General features: G+C 46.1%; 1 protein-coding gene across 2 annotated transcripts in view; it reads left to right on the forward strand.

The window, feature by feature from the left end:
* Positions 1-16,113, forward strand: part of CARMIL1 (capping protein regulator and myosin 1 linker 1) — a 1,033,060-nt gene that overhangs the window by 417,067 nt on the left and 599,880 nt on the right. For both annotated transcript variants that reach the window (XM_078687906.1, XM_078687907.1), the window contains exon 7: positions 15,723-15,793. In XM_078687906.1, coding sequence (XP_078544032.1) covers positions 15,723-15,793 — 71 coding nt within the window. The remainder of the gene's footprint in view (positions 1-15,722; positions 15,794-16,113) is intronic.

The raw sequence follows: 16,113 nt of genomic DNA on the forward strand, positions 1-16,113 counted from the left end.
AGTCTGCGTCTTAGGGTTTTGGGTCGCCGGTTTACTATAGTAAAATAAACATAAAGATTAAATGGGCTGCCAGTTGGTTAGACGTGGCCGAGTCTTAGCAAGTAATCAGACATGTTTAAAGACCCGTGATTGGGGTCTAACTTACGTGACCGCTAGCGAGTGATCGTGTTGATCCCACCCAGTCGCAGCTCCGAGGGTTACCCAGAGGAAGGCACACTTTCTTCTTTTTATCGGAAGTGGAAGTTTGCATCGGAGTGTGCGTCAGCACGTTCGGTCTGCCGGTGGACGGAAATGCTAGAGCGTCAACAAAAATGGCCGACTCTTTTGGCATTTGCGTGGTAAACGAAGGCCAGAGGTTGGAGTCTTTTTTCTCTTTTTCCGTGAGTCGATAGAAAAAGCGGAATAACTTATGATGTTCATAATGAAGGGTGTAATTTAGTTTTAAAGCTCAGCAGGCATTCGTTAGTGGTTATATCTAAAAAAGTAATATAAAAAACTAATTTAGATAGAAAACATAAGGTTTTGAAAAAAAGGGTTTGAAAAAAACTTGAATGTTTCAAATTAATCATATCTCTGGTTACTTAAAAAATGCATGGGAAGACATGCGGTCATGATAGATATACCAACATATGGCTAAGGCAGACTGCAGAGTTTTCCTCATTGGAATAGAGTCAGCAGTCCAGATATAAGCATTAGAACAGCGGAATCTTGTTGTCCTGGGGGCAGTACCGCTAAGGTTTCTGTTAAGTGCCATTTCTCCCAAGGGGATGGTTGTGGTTAGGGTAACCCGGATGGAGGTCTTAAAGCTGTCCCCATGGTATTTCATCATTTAGGCCAGCCTCCGCAGTGTTCAAACGGAACACCCTTCTTTGTTCCTTGTCAAAGAGTTGTTCTTCTCTGGTTACCTGTTCGATTACTGTCCAAAAAATGTCTTCGGGTTTGTGGTTCAGTTCAAGAAAGTGCGCTGTCAATTTTGTGCTTGCCCTTTTGCATCTGATCGTACTCTTGTGTTCCCCTATTCTTGTTTTTATGGGTCTGCTGGTCATGCCCACGTATTCCATGTGGCAGGGGCATGTGATCAGGTATACAAGATTGTTCGTGTTGCATGTTGTAAAGTTTCTCTGTTGCCAGTTTGTCCCATTTCTAAAGGTCAGTGTGTTGCTCTTCTTTGTCAGACTTATTTACAACAAGGGGTGGTGATGGACAGAGTCTCTGAATTAAGCAGAGTACTCTAACCCAGTCAAGAGATCAGGGCTAGATCCAACACCGTTTTTTAGCTCATTGCACCATCCCAGTTTCAGAACCTGGCTGTATGCAAATTAGTCTGTCCCTGGCCCAGTGCATCATGGGAACAGGGCAGACCAGACTACAAAAGCCAATTCTTACACTGGGAAGGAAACAAGCTTCCGGGGACCGGTTTCTGCCATTTCAGGCGTCTTCGGCCCGGCTTGCTTGAATCCTGATGGTGCAATGAGCAAGGGACTCACATCTGAGTATACCCTTCCACGCTTAGGGTGGACAAAATTATTTACAACAAGGGGTGGTGATGGACAGAGTCTCTGAATTAAGCAGAGTACTCTAACCCAGTCAAGAGATCAGGGCTAGATCCAACACCGTTTTTTAGCTCATTGCACCATCCCAGTTTCAGAACCTGGCTGTATGCAAATTAGTCTGTCCCTGGCCCAGTGCATCATGGGAACAGGGCAGACCAGACTACAAAAGCCAATTCTTACACTGGGAAGGAAACAAGCTTCCGGGGACCGGTTTCTGCCATTTCAGGCGTCTTCGGCCCGGCTTGCTTGAATCCTGATGGTGCAATGAGCAAGGGACTCACATCTGAGTATACCCTTCCACGCTTAGGGTGGACAAAATTATTTACAACAAGGGGTGGTGATGGACAGAGTCTCTGAATTAAGCAGAGTACTCTAACCCAGTCAAGAGATCAGGGCTAGATCCAACACCGTTTTTTAGCTCATTGCACCATCCCAGTTTCAGAACCTGGCTGTATGCAAATTAGTCTGTCCCTGGCCCAGTGCATCATGGGAACAGGGCAGACCAGACTACAAAAGCCAATTCTTACACTGGGAAGGAAACAAGCTTCCGGGGACCGGTTTCTGCCATTTCAGGCGTCTTCGGCCCGGCTTGCTTGAATCCTGATGGTGCAATGAGCAAGGGACTCACATCTGAGTATACCCTTCCACGCTTAGGGTGGACAAAATTATTTACAACAAGGGGTGGTGATGGACAGAGTCTCTGAATTAAGAATGTATTGTTTTTGGCCACTATAGGTGTGGCAGGGTATACTCAGACATGAGTCCCTTTCTCACTGCTCCATCAGGATTCAAGCAAGCCGGGCCGAAGAGGCTGTAATGCCAGAAACCGGTCCCCGGTAGCTTGTCTCCTTTCTGGTGAAGAATTGGCTTGGTAGTTTGGTCTGCCCTGTTCCCATGATGCACTGGGCCAGGGACAGACTAATTTGCATATAGCCAGGTTCTGAGCTGGGATGGGGCAGTGAGATAAATAACGGTGATGGATCAAGCCCTGATCTTTGGACTGGGTAAGAGTGGTCTGCTTAATTCAGACACTCTGTTCATCACCACCCCCTTTTCTGTATTGTTTTTGGCCACTATAGGTGTGGCAGGGTATACTCAGACATGAGTCCCTTTCTCACTGCTCCATCAGGATTCAAGCAAGCCGGGCCGAAGAGGCTGTAATGCCAGAAACCGGTCCCCGGTAGCTTGTCTCCTTTCTGGTGAAGAATTGGCTTGGTAGTTTGGTCTGCCCTGTTCCCATGATGCACTGGGCCAGGGACAGACTAATTTGCATATAGCCAGGTTCTGAGCTGGGATGGGGCAGTGAGATAAATAACGGTGATGGATCAAGCCCTGATCTTTGGACTGGGTAAGAGTGGTCTGCTTAATTCAGACACTCTGTTCATCACCACCCCCTTTTCTGTATTGTTTTTGGCCACTATAGGTGTGGCAGGGTATACTCAGACATGAGTCCCTTTCTCACTGCTCCATCAGGATTCAAGCAAGCCGGGCCGAAGAGGCTGTAATGCCAGAAACCGGTCCCCGGTAGCTTGTCTCCTTTCTGGTGAAGAATTGGCTTGGTAGTTTGGTCTGCCCTGTTCCCATGATGCACTGGGCCAGGGACAGACTAATTTGCATATAGCCAGGTTCTGAGCTGGGATGGGGCAGTGAGATAAATAACGGTGATGGATCAAGCCCTGATCTTTGGACTGGGTAAGAGTGGTCTGCTTAATTCAGACACTCTGTTCATCACCACCCCCTTTTCTGTATTGTTTTTGGCCACTATAGGTGTGGCAGGGTATACTCAGACATGAGTCCCTTTCTCACTGCTCCATCAGGATTCAAGCAAGCCGGGCCGAAGAGGCTGTAATGCCAGAAACCGGTCCCCGGTAGCTTGTCTCCTTTCTGGTGAAGAATTGGCTTGGTAGTTTGGTCTGCCCTGTTCCCATGATGCACTGGGCCAGGGACAGACTAATTTGCATATAGCCAGGTTCTGAGCTGGGATGGGGCAGTGAGATAAATAACGGTGATGGATCAAGCCCTGATCTTTGGACTGGGTAAGAGTGGTCTGCTTAATTCAGACACTCTGTTCATCACCACCCCCTTTTCTGTATTGTTTTTGGCCACTATAGGTGTGGCAGGGTATACTCAGACATGAGTCCCTTTCTCACTGCTCCATCAGGATTCAAGCAAGCCGGGCCGAAGAGGCTGTAATGCCAGAAACCGGTCCCCGGTAGCTTGTCTCCTTTCTGGTGAAGAATTGGCTTGGTAGTTTGGTCTGCCCTGTTCCCATGATGCACTGGGCCAGGGACAGACTAATTTGCATATAGCCAGGTTCTGAGCTGGGATGGGGCAGTGAGATAAATAACGGTGATGGATCAAGCCCTGATCTTTGGACTGGGTAAGAGTGGTCTGCTTAATTCAGACACTCTGTTCATCACCACCCCCTTTTCTGTATTGTTTTTGGCCACTATAGGTGTGGCAGGGTATACTCAGACATGAGTCCCTTTCTCACTGCTCCATCAGGATTCAAGCAAGCCGGGCCGAAGAGGCTGTAATGCCAGAAACCGGTCCCCGGTAGCTTGTCTCCTTTCTGGTGAAGAATTGGCTTGGTAGTTTGGTCTGCCCTGTTCCCATGATGCACTGGGCCAGGGACAGACTAATTTGCATATAGCCAGGTTCTGAGCTGGGATGGGGCAGTGAGATAAATAACGGTGATGGATCAAGCCCTGATCTTTGGACTGGGTAAGAGTGGTCTGCTTAATTCAGACACTCTGTTCATCACCACCCCCTTTTCTGTATTGTTTTTGGCCACTATAGGTGTGGCAGGGTATACTCAGACATGAGTCCCTTTCTCACTGCTCCATCAGGATTCAAGCAAGCCGGGCCGAAGAGGCTGTAATGCCAGAAACCGGTCCCCGGTAGCTTGTCTCCTTTCTGGTGAAGAATTGGCTTGGTAGTTTGGTCTGCCCTGTTCCCATGATGCACTGGGCCAGGGACAGACTAATTTGCATATAGCCAGGTTCTGAGCTGGGATGGGGCAGTGAGATAAATAACGGTGATGGATCAAGCCCTGATCTTTGGACTGGGTAAGAGTGGTCTGCTTAATTCAGACACTCTGTTCATCACCACCCCCTTTTCTGTATTGTTTTTGGCCACTATAGGTGTGGCAGGGTATACTCAGACATGAGTCCCTTTCTCACTGCTCCATCAGGATTCAAGCAAGCCGGGCCGAAGAGGCTGTAATGCCAGAAACCGGTCCCCGGTAGCTTGTCTCCTTTCTGGTGAAGAATTGGCTTGGTAGTTTGGTCTGCCCTGTTCCCATGATGCACTGGGCCAGGGACAGACTAATTTGCATATAGCCAGGTTCTGAGCTGGGATGGGGCAGTGAGATAAATAACGGTGATGGATCAAGCCCTGATCTTTGGACTGGGTAAGAGTGGTCTGCTTAATTCAGACACTCTGTTCATCACCACCCCCTTTTCTGTATTGTTTTTGGCCACTATAGGTGTGGCAGGGTATACTCAGACATGAGTCCCTTTCTCACTGCTCCATCAGGATTCAAGCAAGCCGGGCCGAAGAGGCTGTAATGCCAGAAACCGGTCCCCGGTAGCTTGTCTCCTTTCTGGTGAAGAATTGGCTTGGTAGTTTGGTCTGCCCTGTTCCCATGATGCACTGGGCCAGGGACAGACTAATTTGCATATAGCCAGGTTCTGAGCTGGGATGGGGCAGTGAGATAAATAACGGTGATGGATCAAGCCCTGATCTTTGGACTGGGTAAGAGTGGTCTGCTTAATTCAGACACTCTGTTCATCACCACCCCCTTTTCTGTATTGTTTTTGGCCACTATAGGTGTGGCAGGGTATACTCAGACATGAGTCCCTTTCTCACTGCTCCATCAGGATTCAAGCAAGCCGGGCCGAAGAGGCTGTAATGCCAGAAACCGGTCCCCGGTAGCTTGTCTCCTTTCTGGTGAAGAATTGGCTTGGTAGTTTGGTCTGCCCTGTTCCCATGATGCACTGGGCCAGGGACAGACTAATTTGCATATAGCCAGGTTCTGAGCTGGGATGGGGCAGTGAGATAAATAACGGTGATGGATCAAGCCCTGATCTTTGGACTGGGTAAGAGTGGTCTGCTTAATTCAGACACTCTGTTCATCACCACCCCCTTTTCTGTATTGTTTTTGGCCACTATAGGTGTGGCAGGGTATACTCAGACATGAGTCCCTTTCTCACTGCTCCATCAGGATTCAAGCAAGCCGGGCCGAAGAGGCTGTAATGCCAGAAACCGGTCCCCGGTAGCTTGTCTCCTTTCTGGTGAAGAATTGGCTTGGTAGTTTGGTCTGCCCTGTTCCCATGATGCACTGGGCCAGGGACAGACTAATTTGCATATAGCCAGGTTCTGAGCTGGGATGGGGCAGTGAGATAAATAACGGTGATGGATCAAGCCCTGATCTTTGGACTGGGTAAGAGTGGTCTGCTTAATTCAGACACTCTGTTCATCACCACCCCCTTTTCTGTATTGTTTTTGGCCACTATAGGTGTGGCAGGGTATACTCAGACATGAGTCCCTTTCTCACTGCTCCATCAGGATTCAAGCAAGCCGGGCCGAAGAGGCTGTAATGCCAGAAACCGGTCCCCGGTAGCTTGTCTCCTTTCTGGTGAAGAATTGGCTTGGTAGTTTGGTCTGCCCTGTTCCCATGATGCACTGGGCCAGGGACAGACTAATTTGCATATAGCCAGGTTCTGAGCTGGGATGGGGCAGTGAGATAAATAACGGTGATGGATCAAGCCCTGATCTTTGGACTGGGTAAGAGTGGTCTGCTTAATTCAGACACTCTGTTCATCACCACCCCCCTTTTCTGTATTGTTTTTGGCCACTATAGGTGTGGCAGGGTATACTCAGACATGAGTCCCTTTCTCACTGCTCCATCAGGATTCAAGCAAGCCGGGCCGAAGAGGCTGTAATGCCAGAAACCGGTCCCCGGTAGCTTGTCTCCTTTCTGGTGAAGAATTGGCTTGGTAGTTTGGTCTGCCCTGTTCCCATGATGCACTGGGCCAGGGACAGACTAATTTGCATATAGCCAGGTTCTGAGCTGGGATGGGGCAGTGAGATAAATAACGGTGATGGATCAAGCCCTGATCTTTGGACTGGGTAAGAGTGGTCTGCTTAATTCAGACACTCTGTTCATCACCACCCCCTTTTCTGTATTGTTTTTGGCCACTATAGGTGTGGCAGGGTATACTCAGACATGAGTCCCTTTCTCACTGCTCCATCAGGATTCAAGCAAGCCGGGCCGAAGAGGCTGTAATGCCAGAAACCGGTCCCCGGTAGCTTGTCTCCTTTCTGGTGAAGAATTGGCTTGGTAGTTTGGTCTGCCCTGTTCCCATGATGCACTGGGCCAGGGACAGACTAATTTGCATATAGCCAGGTTCTGAGCTGGGATGGGGCAGTGAGATAAATAACGGTGATGGATCAAGCCCTGATCTTTGGACTGGGTAAGAGTGGTCTGCTTAATTCAGACACTCTGTTCATCACCACCCCCTTTTCTGTATTGTTTTTGGCCACTATAGGTGTGGCAGGGTATACTCAGACATGAGTCCCTTTCTCACTGCTCCATCAGGATTCAAGCAAGCCGGGCCGAAGAGGCTGTAATGCCAGAAACCGGTCCCCGGTAGCTTGTCTCCTTTCTGGTGAAGAATTGGCTTGGTAGTTTGGTCTGCCCTGTTCCCATGATGCACTGGGCCAGGGACAGACTAATTTGCATATAGCCAGGTTCTGAGCTGGGATGGGGCAGTGAGATAAATAACGGTGATGGATCAAGCCCTGATCTTTGGACTGGGTAAGAGTGGTCTGCTTAATTCAGACACTCTGTTCATCACCACCCCCTTTTCTGTATTGTTTTTGGCCACTATAGGTGTGGCAGGGTATACTCAGACATGAGTCCCTTTCTCACTGCTCCATCAGGATTCAAGCAAGCCGGGCCGAAGAGGCTGTAATGCCAGAAACCGGTCCCCGGTAGCTTGTCTCCTTTCTGGTGAAGAATTGGCTTGGTAGTTTGGTCTGCCCTGTTCCCATGATGCACTGGGCCAGGGACAGACTAATTTGCATATAGCCAGGTTCTGAGCTGGGATGGGGCAGTGAGATAAATAACGGTGATGGATCAAGCCCTGATCTTTGGACTGGGTAAGAGTGGTCTGCTTAATTCAGACACTCTGTTCATCACCACCCCCTTTTCTGTATTGTTTTTGGCCACTATAGGTGTGGCAGGGTATACTCAGACATGAGTCCCTTTCTCACTGCTCCATCAGGATTCAAGCAAGCCGGGCCGAAGAGGCTGTAATGCCAGAAACCGGTCCCCGGTAGCTTGTCTCCTTTCTGGTGAAGAATTGGCTTGGTAGTTTGGTCTGCCCTGTTCCCATGATGCACTGGGCCAGGGACAGACTAATTTGCATATAGCCAGGTTCTGAGCTGGGATGGGGCAGTGAGATAAATAACGGTGATGGATCAAGCCCTGATCTTTGGACTGGGTAAGAGTGGTCTGCTTAATTCAGACACTCTGTTCATCACCACCCCCTTTTCTGTATTGTTTTTGGCCACTATAGGTGTGGCAGGGTATACTCAGACATGAGTCCCTTTCTCACTGCTCCATCAGGATTCAAGCAAGCCGGGCCGAAGAGGCTGTAATGCCAGAAACCGGTCCCCGGTAGCTTGTCTCCTTTCTGGTGAAGAATTGGCTTGGTAGTTTGGTCTGCCCTGTTCCCATGATGCACTGGGCCAGGGACAGACTAATTTGCATATAGCCAGGTTCTGAGCTGGGATGGGGCAGTGAGATAAATAACGGTGATGGATCAAGCCCTGATCTTTGGACTGGGTAAGAGTGGTCTGCTTAATTCAGACACTCTGTTCATCACCACCCCCTTTTCTGTATTGTTTTTGGCCACTATAGGTGTGGCAGGGTATACTCAGACATGAGTCCCTTTCTCACTGCTCCATCAGGATTCAAGCAAGCCGGGCCGAAGAGGCTGTAATGCCAGAAACCGGTCCCCGGTAGCTTGTCTCCTTTCTGGTGAAGAATTGGCTTGGTAGTTTGGTCTGCCCTGTTCCCATGATGCACTGGGCCAGGGACAGACTAATTTGCATATAGCCAGGTTCTGAGCTGGGATGGGGCAGTGAGATAAATAACGGTGATGGATCAAGCCCTGATCTTTGGACTGGGTAAGAGTGGTCTGCTTAATTCAGACACTCTGTTCATCACCACCCCCTTTTCTGTATTGTTTTTGGCCACTATAGGTGTGGCAGGGTATACTCAGACATGAGTCCCTTTCTCACTGCTCCATCAGGATTCAAGCAAGCCGGGCCGAAGAGGCTGTAATGCCAGAAACCGGTCCCCGGTAGCTTGTCTCCTTTCTGGTGAAGAATTGGCTTGGTAGTTTGGTCTGCCCTGTTCCCATGATGCACTGGGCCAGGGACAGACTAATTTGCATATAGCCAGGTTCTGAGCTGGGATGGGGCAGTGAGATAAATAACGGTGATGGATCAAGCCCTGATCTTTGGACTGGGTAAGAGTGGTCTGCTTAATTCAGACACTCTGTTCATCACCACCCCCTTTTCTGTATTGTTTTTGGCCACTATAGGTGTGGCAGGGTATACTCAGACATGAGTCCCTTTCTCACTGCTCCATCAGGATTCAAGCAAGCCGGGCCGAAGAGGCTGTAATGCCAGAAACCGGTCCCCGGTAGCTTGTCTCCTTTCTGGTGAAGAATTGGCTTGGTAGTTTGGTCTGCCCTGTTCCCATGATGCACTGGGCCAGGGACAGACTAATTTGCATATAGCCAGGTTCTGAGCTGGGATGGGGCAGTGAGATAAATAACGGTGATGGATCAAGCCCTGATCTTTGGACTGGGTAAGAGTGGTCTGCTTAATTCAGACACTCTGTTCATCACCACCCCCTTTTCTGTATTGTTTTTGGCCACTATAGGTGTGGCAGGGTATACTCAGACATGAGTCCCTTTCTCACTGCTCCATCAGGATTCAAGCAAGCCGGGCCGAAGAGGCTGTAATGCCAGAAACCGGTCCCCGGTAGCTTGTCTCCTTTCTGGTGAAGAATTGGCTTGGTAGTTTGGTCTGCCCTGTTCCCATGATGCACTGGGCCAGGGACAGACTAATTTGCATATAGCCAGGTTCTGAGCTGGGATGGGGCAGTGAGATAAATAACGGTGATGGATCAAGCCCTGATCTTTGGACTGGGTAAGAGTGGTCTGCTTAATTCAGACACTCTGTTCATCACCACCCCCTTTTCTGTATTGTTTTTGGCCACTATAGGTGTGGCAGGGTATACTCAGACATGAGTCCCTTTCTCACTGCTCCATCAGGATTCAAGCAAGCCGGGCCGAAGAGGCTGTAATGCCAGAAACCGGTCCCCGGTAGCTTGTCTCCTTTCTGGTGAAGAATTGGCTTGGTAGTTTGGTCTGCCCTGTTCCCATGATGCACTGGGCCAGGGACAGACTAATTTGCATATAGCCAGGTTCTGAGCTGGGATGGGGCAGTGAGATAAATAACGGTGATGGATCAAGCCCTGATCTTTGGACTGGGTAAGAGTGGTCTGCTTAATTCAGACACTCTGTTCATCACCACCCCCTTTTCTGTATTATCTTCTTTGTCAGACAGCAAACTCTACAGTTGCCACAGGGGTGATGGCCTTGGACAAAGTCAGAGTTTCTGCTGGGGTTCAGGTTAGGGGTTTTCGGTCTGGTATGTACCAGTATGTCCCTAATACTCCTACCCCTCCTGTGTGAGAACATTGGTTTCGGAAGTTGAAGGCCACCACTGTTCAAGATCTTCCAATGTTTGTTTACAATCTTGCTGACCTGGTTTGAGCTTGTGTTGTAAGTAGTTATACATATAGGTCTCTTCTCTTCTTCCTCTTTTTGTGTTTTTTCTTCGAGGAGGCTCTCCCTACAGTTATTCCGTGCTCTCTTAAAGGCTTGATTGATTATTGTCTCTGGGTATTGGCGGGCTTCTAATTTCCTCTTGAGATCTTTGGATTGGAGCTTGAAATTCTCAATCTTGGTGCAATTCCTCCTCAAGCGGAGGAATTGCCCATACGGTAAATTGTCCCGTAGGTGTTTGGGGTGGAAGCTGCTGTACATCAGTAGACAGTTCTTGGAAGTGCTTTTGAAATGGGTGGTGGTCATTAGCCTTCCATCACTTGGGAAGATGTTGAGATCAAGAAATACAAGGCTACTGTTCGAGATGGTACTCGTAAATTTCAGAAAATCATCCTGCATGTTCAGCCATGTCAGGAATTGTTTTGACGTTCTTTCATCCCCATCCCAAATGATGAGGATGTCGTCAATATACCTTCTCCATGTTCTTATGTGATGTCTGAATGGGTTAGTAGGATGGAGTATTCTCGTGGTTTCCAAGTGGTGCACATAGAGACCAGCTATGCTGGGAGCAAAGGTGCTCCCCATGCTGGTCCCGTGCTTCTGCAAGTAGAGGGTGCCTTCATACTCGAAGAAGTTCTCTCTTAAAGCCAGTGAACAACACTCCATGACAACATTCCTTGGGGTTTGGTATTCCCAATCAACCTCGAATAAGACGTCTTCGATGATATTTAGAGTCTCATTGTGGGGGAGGCTGGTATATAGACTCTCCACGTCGCAGCTTATCAGTAGTTGGGAGTCTGGGTCAAAGGTGAGTTCCTCAAGTAGATTTAGTACGTCCTTCGTATCCCTCAGGTATGTTGATGTTTGTTGTACCATAGGTCGTAGGAAGGCGTCTGCGAATCTGGACACTGGTTCCAAGATTGATCCAATACCTGAAACGATGGGTCGTCCAGGGGGGTTGTCTAGTCTCTTATGTATCTTTGGTAAGATATATAAATACGGGATTTTGGGGGTTTTTTGACATAGGAATTTAACCGTATAAACCCATCCACCCTTCTTACACCATATAGACCATCCTCTCTTCTTACAGAACTAAAAGAAAAAGACTAAAGGAAGTTAATAGAAGAGAAAAGAACAAAAGGAAAAGTAGAAGGTGAAACCGCACGAAAACACTATTACCACTAAGCAAAATACTATATTGTAATGAAAGAGATAATAGTGTAAGAAAAGTTGCAATTAAATACATAGGATCTTAATACATGTAAATCTGAACATATTTAGCATAAAAAACATAAATGTACATACATAGTAGGCATAAGCTAAATATTTTAAAACTTTTAAAATTTAAATGTGAATAAAAACAAGATAGTGCTATAGGACTATAACCCTAGCATAATTCCTCTGAAGGAGACTAAAATAACGCACACCCAAAAGGGCACAAAACAAAAATAGACGAGATGGGACAAAAGCCCACAACCTCAAAATGGGACATGAACCCCATAGCAAAAATATGTCATTAAGTAGATGGGACTAAAACCCACTACAACAAACGGGACTGTAAACCCATTGTAAATACAAATGACCAGCGCAAGTGGGACTAAAACCCATTGCAAGAAAAATGGGCTAAAACCCATATAAAAAACATTGCAATGTAAGTAAATGGGACAAAAACCCAACGCAAAAATATATGTGGGACTGAAACCCACAGTCAGCGAATGGGACTATTTACCCAATGCCAACACTTAAATAGTACAGATGGGACTAAAAACCCACTGTAAGTAATTGGGACTCGGACCCATTACAAACATTTATATCACACAGGTGGGGCTCAAACCCACTGTGTTGAAATGGGACTAGGAGACCCATCAATAAAACACTGTAAATAAAACAGATGGGACTAAAACCCACTGTAAATATAGCGAACATATTATGCCAACAGGCATACTGGGGTGATGGGACTTAAAACCCTCCCCCAACTCTAAGAAAGATAAATATATTTAACAGGAACATACTATGCCAACAGGCATACTGGGGTGATGGGACTTAAAACCCTCCCCCAATTCTAAGAAAGATAAATATATTTAACAGGAAGTGTGACTAAAATTCACTCCTACGCTACCAACACAGCATAAAGTACACATTAAGAAAATATTGCTATGGTGCAACAATACACCGAAAGTATAAATATTACAAAAATCCGTGAAAAGTAACATATCTCTGTTGTAAAATATACAAAACATGACAAGGCTCTAAAAATTATTAATCTAGGAATGTTAATAAGTCGGTTGCAGACAAACATTAGTATTTACTAATACTCCGGAGCTCGATTCATGCCCCCGAGACATATCCATATTGAAAAAAAACACAGTACCTTCGATTTCCCACAGCGTTCTGTCAGCAGTGTTGGAAAAACAGAAACTTGCTACATGCTCGTAGCTAAACTCATGCTGATTCAATAAAGCTTTACTTGTTCCTCACAAATAACGTGGTTGGTAAAACAATGAACACTGAATCTCAGCATGTGAGCATACAATAGTGCCGTGGTTGGCAGAACACCACAAAATGGAGGCACGTTTTCTCACGTCCTCCCGAGTGGCTCACGGCGCGACCATGCACCATAACAACGGAGGATCCGGAGAAGAAGAAGACACGTCACAGGAGCTCTCGAGAAGGATGCAGGTAGGAGCGTGAACACACACGCGCTGCATTTTTAAATGTTGAAAAATGACAGTTGACTTGACAAACAGTGCAGTTGAAATAACGATGGTTTCAATAGCTCCATTTTGCCGATTTTCACTCAATTGAAGGCAAAATAATGTACATTAAAGCAGAACTCCACAACTAAAATTAAGCTTTGGCATGTCACGTTGATGAACCGGTGAAAATGTCAAAACGACATCAAACCACCTCCTTAATTCACTTGCACAACATGGGGCCAGTTCTGCAGCGAAAAGACTCCAAAGGGCAAAAACTTTAGATAATTAACTTTCCATAGAGATCAGTCACTGCTGTATCCAAATGTATTTTAAGTTAGTGCTGCACTGTTGTAACATCATTAAAACAGTCACATTTCATTTCCATAAGTCGTATGGAGACTAAACTTCAAGTGAAAGTACAGTACAGGATGAGTCAGGAGTAACAACGAACTTGGCTTGGCACAGTTTCAATACAGTTTAAATTAGGCTCTCCTTGTAAATAGGACAAAAGGCAGAGTTGGCCAATCTTTTGCTTAACTTCATATGAGGATATAGCGTCAGTCTCAAAGTTAAAACAATTTGGCTTATCCAGCGTCAGAGTATAGTGCCAAGTTAAAAGTTGTAAACTCACTGTTACACAGGACGACTGCCAGACTGCTGTGGGCGACCGGTTGTAGGTCACTGGTGGGGTCATGCTGGCAGTTAGGGTAACCTTTCTTGTTGCTTGAGGACCTTCTCTGGTTTCTAGTTCCTTTTCTTGATTTCACACAGCTTGAAGTTCTTCCAGACTTGACAGGTGTAGGTTCTTTGTTTAGATCGTCGCCATGAATGTAATGATGGGAAGTCCACACGTAGAGTAGTATTTAATGATGCTTTATTCCAAGATGTAAAGGGAGACCCCACCAGGAGCACCCAACATGGTGCTCAGCCCAGCCAACTGTAATCTGCCAGGCAGATCACCAACATTCTCAAAGGTGCATCACATGAACATTCCAATAGAGGTAGAGAAGGCTAGCATAGGGGATATCAAGATACTACAGAATTCTCCTTCCTTTTTCGTGATCCAATTGTGAGCCAAGGCTTCCTCTACCATAATGTTAATTTTCACCCGTATTGTCTCAGTGGGATCCGAGCGAAGTATCTCATAGCTACGCTGGTCTTGGAGAAGTCTTACGCATTCGTCCCCATATTGTTGTCTCGTCTGGATTACTGTTGCCCCACCCTTGTCAGCAGGTTTTATTACAAGTTCGGTGTTGTTACTAAGTTCCTGGAGTGCTTTACGTTCCTCATTGGAAATGTTTTGAAACACCCTTTGATTTCGTGGGTCCAGATCATTCAGATCCTTCATGACCGCTTTTTCAAAGGTGAGGAGTTCTACCGGTAAGGTGTTTTCCAGAGGAGAAAAGTTTGATTTTGGTCTGAGTCCGGTATCCCCATCTTGTGTGACCTTGTCCTTGTCCTTGAAGAAGACCTGAATTTTCAATCTTCTGATGAAATCTTGTATTTCCTTGCAGAGTAGGAATTTATCCATGTTGGCTGTGGGAACATAGCCGAGCCCTTTCTCCAATACTTTTGTCTGTGCTTCTGACAGATTAAGGTCGGTTAAGTTCACAATCAGGCTCACTTCTGATTCTTGGACGCTCCTGTCATGCTTCTTGTTGACACTCTGGGTGGCTCTTCTTCTTCTGTGGTCCAGTGCACTGTTGATGAAAATGTCAATGTTTTATACTTTTGCATCTTTATACCATTGGCAAAAGTGGTATCCAAATATAATAACTCCACTGCAAATAACAAAAAACGAAAGTAAAAAACATTGTTATTCTCAGCGCCAACAGTTCTAACTTTAACAAATATGAGACCTATTGTATTGCAAATGCTGGTATGTTCTTGACAGTAAAGAAAAATACTTGAAATGGAGACTGATTTGTTGCTTTATTTACTATGCTTTAGAGGGTAGATTACATTTTGAAATGTTAGGCAGTCATCACATGATGGCACACCTTCATGCTGCAGTGACTATGGTGATGAAAGCTACCCACGAGTAATGCATCTATTCGTTGTTTCATATACACATTCATATGTATGAGCCAGCCAGTTTCATCAACACAGAACACAGGGAAATTAGATTTTTGGCGGTGTACCAGCAGAGAAACAATGATTTCCTTCTTTCCTTAGATCAACAGGTCATGAATGCTGTTCCTGAGAAGCAGTAAATAATTATATTCAGAATACAATTTATCGGCTGTGTCTAGAGGATGGTTTACATATTCACTGATAATTGTGTTGTAGTGCATAAGCCTACAACCACCAACGGAGTGTTTTTCCTAACACTATAAACAAAATATGAAAAACACATGTGTATATTCGACAAATACAATACATCCACTAGTGATTGTTCAAGTTTGCCCTGAATCCGCATACTGAAATTGGCATCTTGGAGTGGAGCTGCTCAGCTTCCCAGATTTCCATCTCTCTCGTTTCCTTATTTATATTTTGCTGGTGTTGCTTCCTTCTGCTTTTGATTAGAGTTGCTTTAGTTTAGGTGCTTTTCATGATCTAATTGTGTTCAACTTAATGTGATCGTTTTTTTTTTTCTCCTTAAGGGGGCTTTTCACAAATGTACGCGTGTGTCTGCGACTGGCTTGGTTTGCCATACAGAGAAGAAGTACAGTGGGTAAGTTTATCTCCTTTTATAAAACTTGTAGTTATAATCATAATACTGAAGTACCTTATTCAGAATATTGTTAGATGACGAGCATATAACTTCTATTATGTCTCCTTATTGTATCCCCATAGCTCTGCTCAATCTTGTGTATTACCGTCTCTCTATTCTCACGGCATCGTGTTCTCTTTTAAGAATGTTGACAGTTTTCCCCAGTGCTCCAATGCCTTTAGGAAAGTGTTTCATTATGGCTGGGGGAGGGGGGCTTGGCAGAGGGGGGGGGGGGTGCAGGGAGGGGCGCAGTTAATGTTTCTCCTGTGATGTTGCCAGTG

The sequence above is a fragment of the Lissotriton helveticus genome, chromosome 4_1 (genome assembly GCF_964261635.1).
Source record: "Lissotriton helveticus chromosome 4_1, aLisHel1.1, whole genome shotgun sequence".
Classification (NCBI taxonomy): Eukaryota; Metazoa; Chordata; class Amphibia; order Caudata; family Salamandridae; genus Lissotriton; species Lissotriton helveticus.